Genomic DNA, 14,467 nt, shown 5'->3' on the forward strand with positions numbered 1-14,467 from the left:
GGCGCACAGAAGTATAATAACACAGCTACGCGCTTTGCATGCACTGTGGGTCACACCGATCACTTGACGCAGACGTATAAACCAGGCTTAAGCCATTTCTTGAAATAAACTGCATCAACTGGTTACAGATAAATTTAATGCTATTTCATAAAAGTCAACATTTAGAGGAATTTATGTCCTCACACACACTGAAGAGGTTTTAAAGTCATATAGAAGACTAACAACAAAATACTTTTGAAGAGAAATCATTATTGCCTATGATTTGTTTACAATATTTAAATAACTTTTAATGTTTATAATATTAAAATACAACTGAAAATCTAAGCAGATATTGCCTATTGCTCATTTTCAAGTTCAATGAACACTGAAGCCACCAATGAGCTTAAGTTACCTGTTTGATGATGACTATGACTATATGACTATGAATCTCGTTTTGAATTCATGATTGAGTAATAAAAACAGTGATTTGCTGCCACCTACTTTTGGTTTATTTAATTTTCCAACTATAATGTTTATCACTTTTTGACAATTTGACACACAAAAAAACGCAGTTAAAAACTAGTTGCACATGACATGGTAGTAGTAAAACAGTTACCCGTTGGTTTACTGGAGAAGTCAAAGATAGTTGTTGGAATAGACGTTGTAGTTGGATGTGAAGTTTGACAAGTGTATGAAGTCTTTTGAACTACTCCATTTTCTTCACAGACAGCTGTCATGCAGCTTCCAAGCCCATCTGTAGTATTATATATTGTATCCCCATACTGATAGGTGTTCCCTTTGAATGCACAGGTGCATGCTGCAAAATAAGGAGTAAAGACATTTACTCAGTTAAGTGCCTCAGTAAGAATGCATGTAAGGCAAAGGTCTAAACATTTATTTCTTACCAGATGCATTGTATGTGCAGATGATCTTGCTTAAATTGCAGTAGCTTTAAGAAATAGTGTTATATAATTAAAACAACATTTTATAACAATTGGCTGAAATTTTTTACATGAAAACGATAGCATACCATGTTTGACAGTTTTCTGTTGAAGGAACTGGCTTCTGGTTGATGTAATAATCCCCGTGTTTGTCAAAGCAGCCACACTGTTCCCTCTTAACACATTTCATTGAATCCTCATCAAAGTAAGGATATTCAGAGGGACATTTTGGATAACACCCTTACAAAAGAAAAGAAAATAATATGTGAGATACAGCTGCAGTCAGGCATCCACATTTGCGATCACCCAAAATTTGGTTTGAGACGCCCTCCAAAGCACCAGTCTATCTAAGATATATAGTAATGACACAGGCTTAATGGTTAGAATTTTATTTGCAAGAAATTATAAGCAATAATATGCTTTACTTTCTTGGTAAATGTAATAATTTTCAATTGAAAAGGCAACATTTCAAGCAGAAATGATCAGGGTGCAAGCAATTTAATTGTTTTATAAAATCACCCAATTTGAAGTTACTGTAATTATAATAATGATAATAATAATAATTCTAAACTTTTCTTTAGTTATAGCATTTAATTTTAAAATAAACTGGCATGTTCCTTTAGAATTAACCCTAACCCAAATATCTTCCAAGCTCAAATGAGAAATAAAAACATTTTCAGTTGCCTAAACATTCCTTTAAATACCTTCAAGTGATAAGATCTGATTTGAGCATTGTCCATCTGGATTCCTGCATGTCTGTATGCAGGGAGCTCCACAAGGTTTGTAATGCCACTCACATCCACCAGAAGGGTTGTAATAATCACAGAACAATGCTGTAGGAAAAAAAAAACAACCAAACAAAGAGGTTATTGTGCTGGTATCTTTTAGGCAGTTGTGATTCAAAATAAAATCAGAAAATTATCAGTGACTCACGGCATAGTTTGGGTGTTCTCCAGGCAACACAGTTTCCAGCATCATTACAGGCTTGTGCATAAGCAGCTATAGCGCCACACAAACAGTCACGATCGCCACCACTAACACAACCACATGAGTCTCTCACACAGGCATCATAAAAATGATTGGGATCCACCTTATCAGAAGAAAAAGCAGTTTAATTATCTCTACAAGAACGAACAGGTTATAGTATGAGCTCACTGTGGTGTGTGTTAACATACATGTGAATGACAAGCCTGAAAAACTTCACTCCTAATGATACTGCATTGTTTCTGAACCCATGAATGCTTGTAAGGGTTGCTTGAGCAGGGATTTCTCATTTCTGTGGCCACAGAACAGATAGAGGATTCTTTCCAATCGCTTACAAACTTCAATTGATTAGTTTCCACCTCGCGATTTCTCAACATGAAGTCATTGTTTGAGTTTCCATCATAGTTTCCGCAAAGACCACAAACAGAACCCTGTGGTAGAGGATACACATTAACTGACATCATGCAATATATATTGGTTAAAAAATGTGTGATTAAATCTACACATTCATTTCTCACCTTGAAGTTTGGGTTGAGTTTGATGAACATGTTTTTCCTCTGGTCCCACATGACAGTTAAACCATTGCTTGCATCAAGGACCGTGTATATTCCTCTTACCAAAATTCGGTAAGGAATATCCAGCCCCTGATCTCTATGAAGAATCTGATAACCTCCATCAGACAGCCTGAATTCCTTGTTCTGACAGAGGAATATTAGTTAATTACATACATATTACTGTATAATATTGCTATTATTACATGTTTATATATGTATATAAAGATTATTTATATATGTTTTATGTTCATTTATAAGTTTTTTATACATAATATTTATATATGAATATAATATATAATAATGAAGCAGTCAAAGCACTCTTACCCCAAGCAGGAGTCTGATAGCTTTAGAGCAAGTGGTGCCAATAAAATCACATGGTATGTTTTCAGAGAGAACTCTGAAAGTACTATTGGCGCTGACATGACCACAAAAATCCTGTATAAATCAAGAAATGCACATTACAGTTGATCTTTTTTTTCTTACTATTGTTTTATTAATAATACTGGATCGAAATATTCCCAACAGATCATAGAAATTCCCTAATTAAGGCAAGGGTCTATCAACCAGGCCTTGTTACAATGTGGAGTTAATGTGGAGTGCTTTCTCACAACATCTCATAAAGCGACCTGTTTTTATCAGTAGCTGTTTTTTTGTGGCTGTTTGATCATGTGATAATCTACACTATGAAAGCAACTCCATCAAATGCATTTTCAGCTACTTTTAGAGGTGGTCAAAAGTGGACCAGCTCAAAACATTTATACATTTATAGCTGAATTTAGCATTGTCCATTTGATATAAAACTGGAACAAATGCACCTTAATGGGACAGTTCACCCAAAAATAAACATTCTGTCATCATTTATGTATTCTCTAATCTTTCCAAACCTGAGTTTCTTTCTTCCGTTGAACTCAAAGGAAGAAATATTAAAGAATGCTGGTAAAATTTGCATTTTTGTATTTTTTGATTATACTATGAATGTTAATGGCTGCTTTTTTCCCCAACATTTTTCAGAATACTTTATTTTAAGAGTTCACACTTAGCTGAGTATTGATTATAAAGCGTGTTTGGCATGCTGTCCCAGGAAAGACCCTAAGCTCATAAGATCCTTGAGCACGGGGCTCCCTCCCATTTGAGTTCGAGACCCCCCTGCTATAGTAGCTAATGAACAGATCGTGATTGCTCTTAAGAGATAACTACAAACTAGGTGCAAGTATATGGTGTATGGATTAGTCAATTAATTTAAGCTGCATGTTTTTGGACGGTGGGAGGAAACTGGTGGAAAAACACATGAGCAAGAGGAGAACGTGTAAACTTGCTGGCTTGGTAAGGACTAGAACCAGTAACGTTCTTGCTGTGAGGCAATAGTGCTAACCACTGGGCCACTGTACCACTCATCTACGAAAGGAGGAGGAGTAGGGGTGGAAGGGGGATTCTTCAAAACGAAGATGGCTGTGATATGGAACTTAGGCTGCGTCCGAAACCGCCTACTACTTAGTAGGTACTGCATTTGAATTTAAACGTACTACTCGGCCGTTAGAAAAGTGCGTTCGATACAGTATGAATGTGAAAAGTATGAATGGAATTTGGACGTACTACATCCGCCATTTGACATAGTCACGTGACCTACCTGCATAATTTGCATTTCCTTACTCCCATTCATGAATTCGCTCGCGGGGCATTATGGGATAGTACAGCATGCATGGGATGCGCACTCCAGAATCTCGCCGGAAGTAGTAAGTCATCCGGGTACTTCTCGCATACTGATTTTCAAATTCTATGAATTCGGACATACTACTCGGCTCACATACTGATTTTAGCGTACTATATAGTATGGAAGTGTGCGGTTTCGGACGCAGCCTCAGTGTATTTATAGTGGCTTAGGAATCGTCTAATTGGTGAATCATAAATTGAATAATGCAAGGCCAGCTGCAAGCAATCATAAGCACGTGATCCTCTCGAAATTATTTTCTAAATAAACTTCACTTCGTGTTCAGCAGAAGAAAGAAACTCATTATCGTTTAGAACCACGAGAGTATGAGTAAACAATGAGGAAAGGTTCATATTTTGGATGAACTATCCCTTTAAAACCAGGACTCAATGTCATTTGTAGATTCACTAGAACTTGTATAGATTAATTCTATACTTACCCCGACTAATGTGTATTCACAGTCTCCACTGAAAGTGTATGGCTTTCCATCAAATGTAATGTAATGGCCATCTCCATAAACTGAGCAGGTTCCATGGCACAGGTTTGTGGTACATTGCCACCTTCTATCCTCACAGGTACTGTAGATATAATTATAATACAAGTAGGTCATTTTGTATGGATGTGCACTGTCTTACTTATTCAGGATCTTAAACAAACAATTTTAAATAATAATAATAAATAATATTTACTTGAAGAGCCACCGCTAAAACTAAGAGCATTTAGAGAAATATTATATAAAGATGCTTAAGTGTAAAAGGGATTATTAGTTACCAATATTAAAGTACCAAGAATGAAAACTCCATAGCGGGGCAAGAAGTATGATTTTCGCAACACATAATTTATGCACAAATTTAAAAAGTAATGTAAAATAATTATATATTTACCATTCTTCACAGTTACTCCTATAAGTCTCTCCATGCTCATAGATTTTTCCATCATGGATGCAGCCGCACTGACTCTCAGCAATACAGCCTCTATTAGTCAGGTCATCAAACAGGTATCCTACAGTATAACATGACAATCCATGCAGCCATTTGGTTAATAAAGAAATAATTTAGAATTTTACTGTAAAAGCTAACACAATTTTACAAATTACATATTACCTTCTGGACAGAAACACCCATCAATACAGTGGCCTTCACAAATCAGACCTCTGTCAGGGTTTGAACAAGTGTTGATGCAAGGGTTTTCACATTCTCTGTGCACCATATTTTGATAAGGACATGATTTTCCTACAAGATATCCACATAGAAATATTGGCAAATCACATATGACGTACAAAATAATATTTTGAATTTCACATATGAGCAATTCCAGTGTTATGGATGTGACATTTGCAGTTTTTATTTTCCAGAACAACTGACCACAGAGTTAAGGGGCAAGAAAAATATCAATCTGTAAACATATTTTGTACCTAAAATGAGTAAAATAAACATGAATGTATAATATAAAATAATGTAAATGTAATAATGTAATGTAAAATATATGCATGTGACAAAAATTTATACAGTATACAACATACTTTGTAAAAATTCTGTTAATTAAACTGCACAACCCAAAAGAAACAATGCTAATCAAAATGATAAGAGTTGGCTCACTATAAAACAAAAATGATTGGTTTTATTTTATTTAATATTTTCACATTTATGAAGAAAAAGTGTCATTATGGATGTAACACCTCTTGGTTATGGATGTAACAATTGTGAAATTGCCACTTGTGTGATTTTGGTAAATCAAATATAATAGTTTGAAAACACAGACAGATGCACTTTTGAGTATTTCTGAAGTACTGTAAAATACATGCTTTATCTAAAAACCCAGAAACAGTTTCTGATTTTGGTGAAAACTGGTAGGACTGAAATTTGCACAGAATTGCTTATATGCAAAATGTCATATATGCAACATATATTTCAAATATTTATTTCAATATTGCAAATATGGCTGCTACAAGCAATTCCGTGCAAATGTCAACCTTGCCATGAAAATAATTAAGCTTTCACCAAAATACGGAAACCATTTCTGTTTTTTTTTAAACAAGTATTTTACAGTACTTTAGAAAATACTCTGATGTATCTGTCAATGTTTTTAAACTATTATGTTGGATTTACCAAAGTCACACAAGTGGCAATTTCACATCTGTCACATCCATAACAGAGAGATGCCACATCCATAACGACACTTTTTCCTCATAAATGTGAAAATATTAAACAAAATTAAACCAATCATTTTTGTTTTATAGTGAGCCAACTCTTATCATTTTGATTATCATTGTTTCTTTTGGGTTGTGCAGTTTAATTCACAGAGTTTCTACAAAGTATGTTGTATACTGTAAATGCGCAGACTTTTTTTGTCACGTCCATAACGCATGTTTATTTTCCTCATTTAAAGTACAAAACATGTTTACAGATTGATGTTTTTCTGAACCCTTAACTCTGTGGTCAGTTGTTCTGTAAAATATAAGCAGAAGTTTCAATTTAATGCTAACATTTGCTTTCTATGCGAATTTATGTTTTGAGTTTTTACTGCAAATGTCACATCCATAACACTGGAATTGCTCACACACACACACATATTTGTAATATATATATACATACACATATACATATATATATATATATATATATATATATATATATATATATATATATATATATATATATATATTACAAATGTATCCTATTATTTTTAACATATATGTACATTTTAATCCCAATGGTTGAAAAAATATTTAAGAGACTACATATATTTAAAATATATGTTGCATTGTATTTATTTTATATATGTGAAATCCAAATGTAAACTTGTGTCTCATATTTTTGAAACAGATTGAAAGTTCATAACTTACCACAGAACTGCTCAGTCCACCATGGTTCAGGCTTTCCACCAGCCCGAATACACTGGCGAGAGTATTCTGAAATGGTTGTGCAAATACAAAAGGATGTGGCGCTGTTGTTGCAGTAGCACATGTCCAGTTCACAGGCTTTCATGAAGGAGTCAAAAGGGACAAGGTCCTGACAGCTACTGACTGATGGGCCTAAGAGCAGCTGCTCACACACGGATGTCTAGAAAGAATCAAAAAGACATGTACATAATCAACAACATACTGTAAATAAAGAGCTATTTTTAGTTAAAAAAAGGACATTTGATGCTCAATGATGTAAAGATTAGGTTACCTAAAGTTATAAACATATACAGGAGTTAGTTCATAGATTTGGCTTGCTTTTTCTGTGCAAACTAATCTGTAAGTCTGTTACATAAAACATATACCGTACCTTCTGAATGACTGCCTTCCTAGCAGTATTCAGTTTAAGATAAAAAAAGGTTTAAGAGTAAAAAAGAGCTGAGAATAAATTGCATTTACAGTATCTTAATTGATTTTAAAATTGTAAAACAGTATCCCTTTTATTAAACTTTAGTTTTTAACCACAGATACTTCAGTCTAAGGATCTTGAAGGAACCAACAAAAGAAAAAAAAAATACAGACTCATTTATGCGAAAGCTTGAATTTTAATAAAAATGTAATGCACGTGACTTACTAAAAAAAGTCTTGGCCAGAGGGTAATACAGAAATCGTCTCCTCATTTTAGTTCAGTCATGGTCAAATTGTTTGATGACCACCAAATATTAATTTAGTCCCTTGTTTTAATTTAACAAATGACACCAAAATATTTCATTCGTGGACACACTAATTTTACACTTCACTTAGGCTAATTTACCTATCCACTTCCTCTTTAAATTAGCCTAACGTTATCTGTTTATGAAACACCATGAAAGGTCCAAAATTACAAACCTGCAGCCGTGAATTATTAATTATTCACATTAATATAGTTTCACATTTTCTTAAATATCGACTATTCAAACATATCGATCACTTTAGAGTTCGCGCGATGTAAACAAAGCCCATCACGTACCGTTGAGGATGGAGTACAAACAGCGTGTTAACGTCATTGGTTTTGCGTGTAACATAATAAACGGCGCGCAACTTTATTGGTCTCTCAGCTTTTCGGCGGCAAATTTAAATGAAAAACTTTAACGTAGCTCACTCATACAAACAACTGCAGTGAAAATGGCCAGGTGAACAGGTAAGTACGTTATTTTTGGGGACATCGAGTGCTGCAAAATAAGGTAAGCACGGCGACCTCTTCTGGTGAAGTTAATAATGTTTTATTGTTTACATTTTTGTTCTGACACTGGAGAAGAGATTGAAATGCTGGCATAATATGTTAACAATATCATTTAATATAAAATGTTTATGAGATATCGCACTTAGTTTTGACCACAGTCATTATTAACTGTTTTGACCCCCCAAGAATTATTATTTCTTTCAGAATTTCTTTGGGAATAACCCTATGGGAATAACCTGAACAACTGACATGATTTACAGAAAAAAAAGTGTAAACATTGATCTCAATTTCAGATGTTGTGGACAGTGTAAAGGGCAATGGTTTAATAAAATGAAAGCAATATTCAGTTTACTTCTGAAAAAGGATTAACAAATTAACTGTTGGGTAGAACAATTCTAAAACAAAATATAGTTAAATAAAACTAGTGTAGATCCACAAAGAAAGAACTTACCATGTTTTTACATGACTTTGTTGAGTTGACCTGCTCCATACAGCTATCTGTTGAACTATTCATCTTCACAAAGACTCCATAATCAGATCTGTCATCTTAATTAAACATATTTTATGTAGTTATGCAAAAAAAATAAACATATTATTTAGAAACATATTTTAAGTTTGTTTCTTTATAAAACACTTGTACTGATGCATAAGCAGATGAAAAGCTAAACTATAGCTAAGGTATAGATTTAATTTTTTCAGTTGCATATTTTAGCTCATAATAACTGCTGTAAATTAAATCTGGATTTTCATAGTGCTTACTTATCCACAAGTTTTATTTAATAAAAAGCATTATTTAGGCAAAGGAAGAACATATTTAGCTATTGTTTTATATTTTCCTACATATTTATACATGTATAAAAACACATGTACTTGCTACTGTACACAATATTTGCCTTAAGGTTATTTTTGTGCTATATTAAAGTATGTATTTATTATTAGTTACCATAGTTAAGGAACTCATTGTGTGACCGGATGCCACTGAAGTCTCCACATAAACCACAGGTCTTATTTTGGTACCTCATGTCCAATTCAACCTATAAAGAGAAGAAATTATAGCATCTTTCTTGCAAAACATCAGTGTTTTTGTAAACTGATGTCGAACTCACTGTGAAAGAGTCATCTTTGTTCCACTTGGCCACTAGTCCGAGTGTAGCAGTGATCACTATGTAGGAGGAACTCTTATAAATGAGAACACCAGAGTGGCTAAAAGGCAGATCCATCCTAGCAGAAAATATACATTCAATGAAGCACTCCAATAATTCTGACCCACATATTCACACTCAAAAACATACATTCACTCACACTCAAGGGATTCTAAACCTTCATGAATTTCTTATGTTGATCACAAAGCAAGATATTGTGAAGAAAGAAGCCATTGACATCCATAGTACACTGTAAAAACTGATTAGTTACTTCAGTAAAAGTCAGTAAACCCATTTACTTAACTTTCATAATTATAGTTTGCTTATTGTAAGACAACGAGTTTGCTCTCTTCTTTTGAAGTCAACTAATTGATTTTTACAATGTACAGTATAGGAACAAAATAATAAGGAAGTCAATGGCTGTTTTTTCCAACATGCTTCAGAATATTTTCCCTTGTGTTCAACCAAGGAAAGAAACTCAAACAGGTTTGAAAGTGGAGGATTAGTAAATGATGACTGATTTTTTTATTATTATGAGTTTTCATTTAATTTCAGTTCCTTTAATGTTTCATGTGAGTTTGCAAATGTTTGTAAGTTTAATTTTCTTTAGTTTTTTTGTAGATATATAACAAATAAAATGTGTAAAAATTAGTAAAATGAGTAAAAATGTCATTATGTTCCTTGACATTACAATTTTTAATGAAGTGTCCCTTTAACTTCATAACACTTACGGTGATCCGTTTACATTGACAGTGGTTTTGTTGAGCTCCACTATGATGCTCCTCAGCTTCATTGTGATGTTAGTGATTGTTGGTTGGCCATTTTCCACTTGGCGTCTCAACTGAATGCTGAAATCCTTCTGGTTACTTCCACATGTTGCAGACATGAGAAAATTACAAGAGGATGGCAGGTGGATAAAGTGTCCATCAAATTTCCTGAAGTGGTAGTTCCCCCATGTGCTACAGACTTGTTTGTTACGAACAGGGTATATTCCTAAGAGGTGGGGTGGGATACATTTCACATAAAATTACAACAGCAAAAAAACAAACAATAGAACGCAAAAAAAAGTGTTTTTTACTTAGATTATTTGTCTTGTTTCTAGTCCAAATATCTAAAAATATAAAAATTAAGAAGCATCTTCCAGACAAGCAAATCATATTGTTTTGTTTTAAGAAATAATATACCAAAATTAAGTGAGTATTTCTTTAAAATAAGCTAAATAGAAAACATGACAAAGAAAATATTTTTTGCAGTGTATGGTTGCCAGAGAAAATCTCTAAAATTAGAGCAGAACTTTAAACACTTACAGAATGTATGGCAAATGCAACATCATTTTCTACTGAATTAACAGCTTCTGTTTATTTAATTTTGTTTTCGAAAGTGTTTGTACCTTTAGCATATACAGGCAAGAAACATAATGTGATAACGAGAGAGCCACATGATGATTAAAGTTCATTACAAATAGCTGGGTGAGGAAAAACTGAAGGCTCAGACAAGACACATAACATTTTTCAATGGGAAAGGTCGAAATAATATGTGAATGTTCCAACACAATCTCACGGCAATTCGTAACTTTTTCATTTAGTGGCTAATTCGTATGAATTCGTACGATCTAATTCGTACAATTTAGTACGATTTGCTTATCCCCCAATGACGGTTGGGGTTAGGGGTGGGGTTAGGTGCCACACCTCCGTTTTAAAATCGTATCATTTCGTACGATTTCAATTAGCCACTAAACTGGCAAAACGTAAAATACTTACGTTTTGACGTGAGAACAGGCTGGAATGTTCCAACACCATTCAGCATAATACATGTACAACTGAAACGATTGATTATCATTCTGACATGGACTTAATTGAAAAAAAAAACAGTGGGTGTATTGCATAAGCAAGTACATTTCCACAACAAAAAAATAATAATTAACCAGGATGCATTTATTATGTGGAAAGCTGTAATACGCTTTTATTTGTATATTTTTGTCATAATAAACATGATGATAACACTGTAACACACAAACCTATAATACTGCAATTTTAATTACATGCAACTGGAATACTTTTTATTTATTTTACCTTAAAGGTAACATTTGCTTACAAATGTTTCCAGTTTTGCCATTTTTATTATATATTTACAATCCTTGTAATTGAGCTGGCAGAAACTCTAATTTTAGTCACATTATACTTTAAGGTACAATTCTAGCTATAAACAAACTATTAACAATAAACTTAATAAACTCATAATTAGCTGTTTATTAATAGTTGTTAAGGCAGTCAGTGGGTTTAGGTGTTGAGTAGGATTAGAGATAATACTTTATAAGTGCTGAAAGACGGTGGATATCCTAATAATAGGCAGGTAAAAAGGTCACTGGTTAATAATGAGAATAAAAATAAACCCTCTTTATTACCCTTTTATTTAAAAGTTTAGAAAAGTTTCATTGACTAATCATCATTCATATGTTTTCATATTGAGTTATGTCTATTATACATTCCTACTAACGCCATTGCATGTTTTTACCCCATGCTAAATAAATCACCTGTCAAGAAATACAACCTTTAAGTATAATTAAATAATGAATAGTAAAACAATTAGTAATCTTGAGACCAAACTTTGTGGTCATATGATGCATAATGTCGCACGGACATCACTGATCAATGTCAGACTGAGATTATGAACCACAATGCCTTCATACTATTTCTTAAGGATTGCTTAAACATGAATTGTTTCTCTGGCTTATGGAGCCACAATAGAAGGAGGGAAACTGGTAAAGCAGGGCAGGCAATTTACAAAAAAAGTGATCAAACAATCAAATTCGCATTTAAGATAATTTCATAATATAACAACATTCCATAATATTCATAAAAGAAAACCATTTCACCTGTATGAGAGGCGCTTAGTCCAAAGTATAGCACTATCCATTCAAGCATCCATATCACTATCCTGGTAGTCCTCCCCATGCTGGCCCTGTGGATTTGTGGATCCTCCACAGGTGTTTGAGGATGGACAGACTTTGTGTTTTCTGTTTTATACCACCCGTTATTGTGTGAAGGCCTAGGAGGGGCTGAGCGAAACTGTGTGTCAAAATGTCAACAATAACCCTCAGATTAAGGAAATGCATGCAATTTATAGTATTATGAGATCTGAACGAAAACATTTGAAGCTTTTTTTGTTGATTTGCATATTTTAGTAATGTTAAATAAAATTACAGTTTCAAACAACAAAGCAGTTTGTTTAGAAATTTTTACTTTCAGTAATATACACTACAACATTTTTTTATTTATTTTTCTTTTTTTAATCCTACTATTTTCAGAAATAATGTCAAAATTAAGTGAGTTTTACCTTAAAAAAAGTATAATATTCATATTAATGTAATATAATAATATAATAATATTAAATATAATATTGATTAATATTCTGCCAATGGGATAAGCAAATTAATCTTATTTTTCAAATCAAATTATTTTTGCTTCTATTAAGAAAAAACACTTATTTCTAATCATAGGAATCTTATTTCTAATCATAGGAAAAAGTTGTAGGCTGAACTAGAAACAAGACAAAAACTTTAAAATTAATCATCTTTGTTTTGTTTTCAACTTTGAAGCTTTTAAGTTGTAACAATTAAACTAATTTGCATAAATTGACAGTTTATTACCATAAAGTATGATCTCACTCTACATCTCTAATCCTACCCAATACCTTAACCCAACTACTAACTATTAACAAGCAACTGATTAGCAGCTTATAGAGCTAAATAATTTGTTAATCATGTGAATCGTACTTTGAATTAAAGAGTGACCCTGGACCACAAAACTTTAGTTTTTCATTTATTCATTCACTTATTAATTCCTTCATTAATTTTCCTTTAGCTTAGTCTCTATTTCAGAGGTTGCCACAGCGGAATGAACCACCAACTATTCCAGCATATGTTTTGGAAACACCCATACACACTCATTCAAGCACACACTCATACACTATGGCTAATTTAGTTCATCAATTCCCCTATGCTGCATGTGTTTGGACTGGGAAACCGGAGGAAACCCACACCAACACAGGGGGAACATGCAAACTCAGAAATGCAAACCAGCAACCTTCTTGTTGTGAGTGCTAAACATGGAACCACCATGCCGCCTCTGTTTAGTTTTATAAACTAAATTTTTACATCTGAAAACATAATAACAAATAAGCTAAATGGTTTTATTTAGCTGAGATTCAATATCTGGAAACGGGACTCTCATGGTTAAACAAAATCAAAGTAATGAGAAAGTTTAAAGTTGTTTAAAATTTTATATTAGGTTTTTGTAGATTTAAAATAAAATATACAAATAGTCTTAATGGGCCATGAGCTTTACTTTACTAATGGCATTAAAAAGAAAAATTGGTAATTTTGACTTGATGTATTACTGGTTTATTCCTAAACTTATACGACTATGATTTTATGGTCGAGGGAGAGACATATATTTATATCACAAATGCCAGGTAATGTGCTGCCAGAATTTTTATTGATTGATTATTTTATTCTTTATTTTCATTTTGTATAGATTCATGTCAGCTCTTAAAGTCACAACATCAGTTCAGTTGTTTCCATGTGTGGCAGCATCCAATGATCAGCAGATAATTGGTCCATGTTGTTCAATTCTGTCTCACTTTTAGACTTTCTGTCACATTTACAATAAGATGAGGAATGGATTTTACCATGGAAAGGTTGTGGGTTTGTATATTTACCTGTCTAACAGTCATGCAAATTGTGGGCAAAATGGGATTGAACTAAATGATCAGGAGATTATAGTGTATTAGACTGTGAGAGAACTTGTGAAATGTCATTAATATAAAGTACTATGTAGAATCAAGAGCTGATAAAACATGAAGATGAACTATTGCAATAGCAAATGAAATACAGGAAAATATTTATAACACCAATGGCAGCATGACCTGCCATGAATAGGTGGTGTGTTCTTCAGCAGATAGTCAGAAGGAAAGAGATATCATTAATGAAATCCCAATCCAGAACATCCAGCAATGCAATGATTGTTGCATCACT

At 33.2% G+C, this 14,467-nt stretch overlaps 1 protein-coding gene across 1 annotated transcript; it reads right to left on the reverse strand.

Annotated features, from left to right (window-relative positions):
* Nucleotides 1–232: 232 nt before the first annotated feature.
* On the reverse strand, nucleotides 233–10,318 carry LOC101885543 (mucin-2-like). The gene is made up of 16 exons (XM_073907793.1): nucleotides 10,164–10,318; nucleotides 9,397–9,511; nucleotides 9,308–9,324; nucleotides 7,439–7,457; nucleotides 7,012–7,228; nucleotides 5,270–5,398; nucleotides 5,051–5,168; nucleotides 4,606–4,744; nucleotides 2,783–2,893; nucleotides 2,423–2,602; nucleotides 2,096–2,335; nucleotides 1,854–2,010; nucleotides 1,625–1,753; nucleotides 1,010–1,160; nucleotides 885–928; nucleotides 233–796 (listed from the first exon to the last, which is right to left on the reverse strand). The coding sequence occupies exons 1-16, from the start codon at nucleotides 10,316–10,318 to the stop codon at nucleotides 552–554; spliced, it is 2,166 nt and encodes a 721-aa protein (XP_073763894.1). The 3' UTR covers nucleotides 233–551.
* Between the last annotated feature and the right edge of the window lie 4,149 nt (nucleotides 10,319–14,467).

The sequence above is a fragment of the Danio rerio genome, chromosome 7, assembly GCF_049306965.1.
Source record: "Danio rerio strain Tuebingen ecotype United States chromosome 7, GRCz12tu, whole genome shotgun sequence".
In the NCBI taxonomy this organism is placed as follows: Eukaryota; Metazoa; Chordata; class Actinopteri; order Cypriniformes; family Danionidae; genus Danio; species Danio rerio.

Excerpts from the sequence above, each read along its gene's own strand:
- LOC101885543 (XM_073907793.1), bottom strand. The coding sequence starts at position 10,318 with ATGTCTGCAACATGTGGAAGTAACCAGAAGGATTTCAGCATTCAGTTG. Across the intron at positions 5,399-7,011 it reads GTGGACTGAGCAGTTCTGTG|GAAAATCATGTCCTTATCAA; the intron begins GTAAGTTATGAA and ends GATATCTTGTAG. Across the intron at positions 2,603-2,782 it reads CTATCAGACTCCTGCTTGGG|AACAAGGAATTCAGGCTGTC; the intron begins GTAAGAGTGCTT and ends TTCCTCTGTCAG.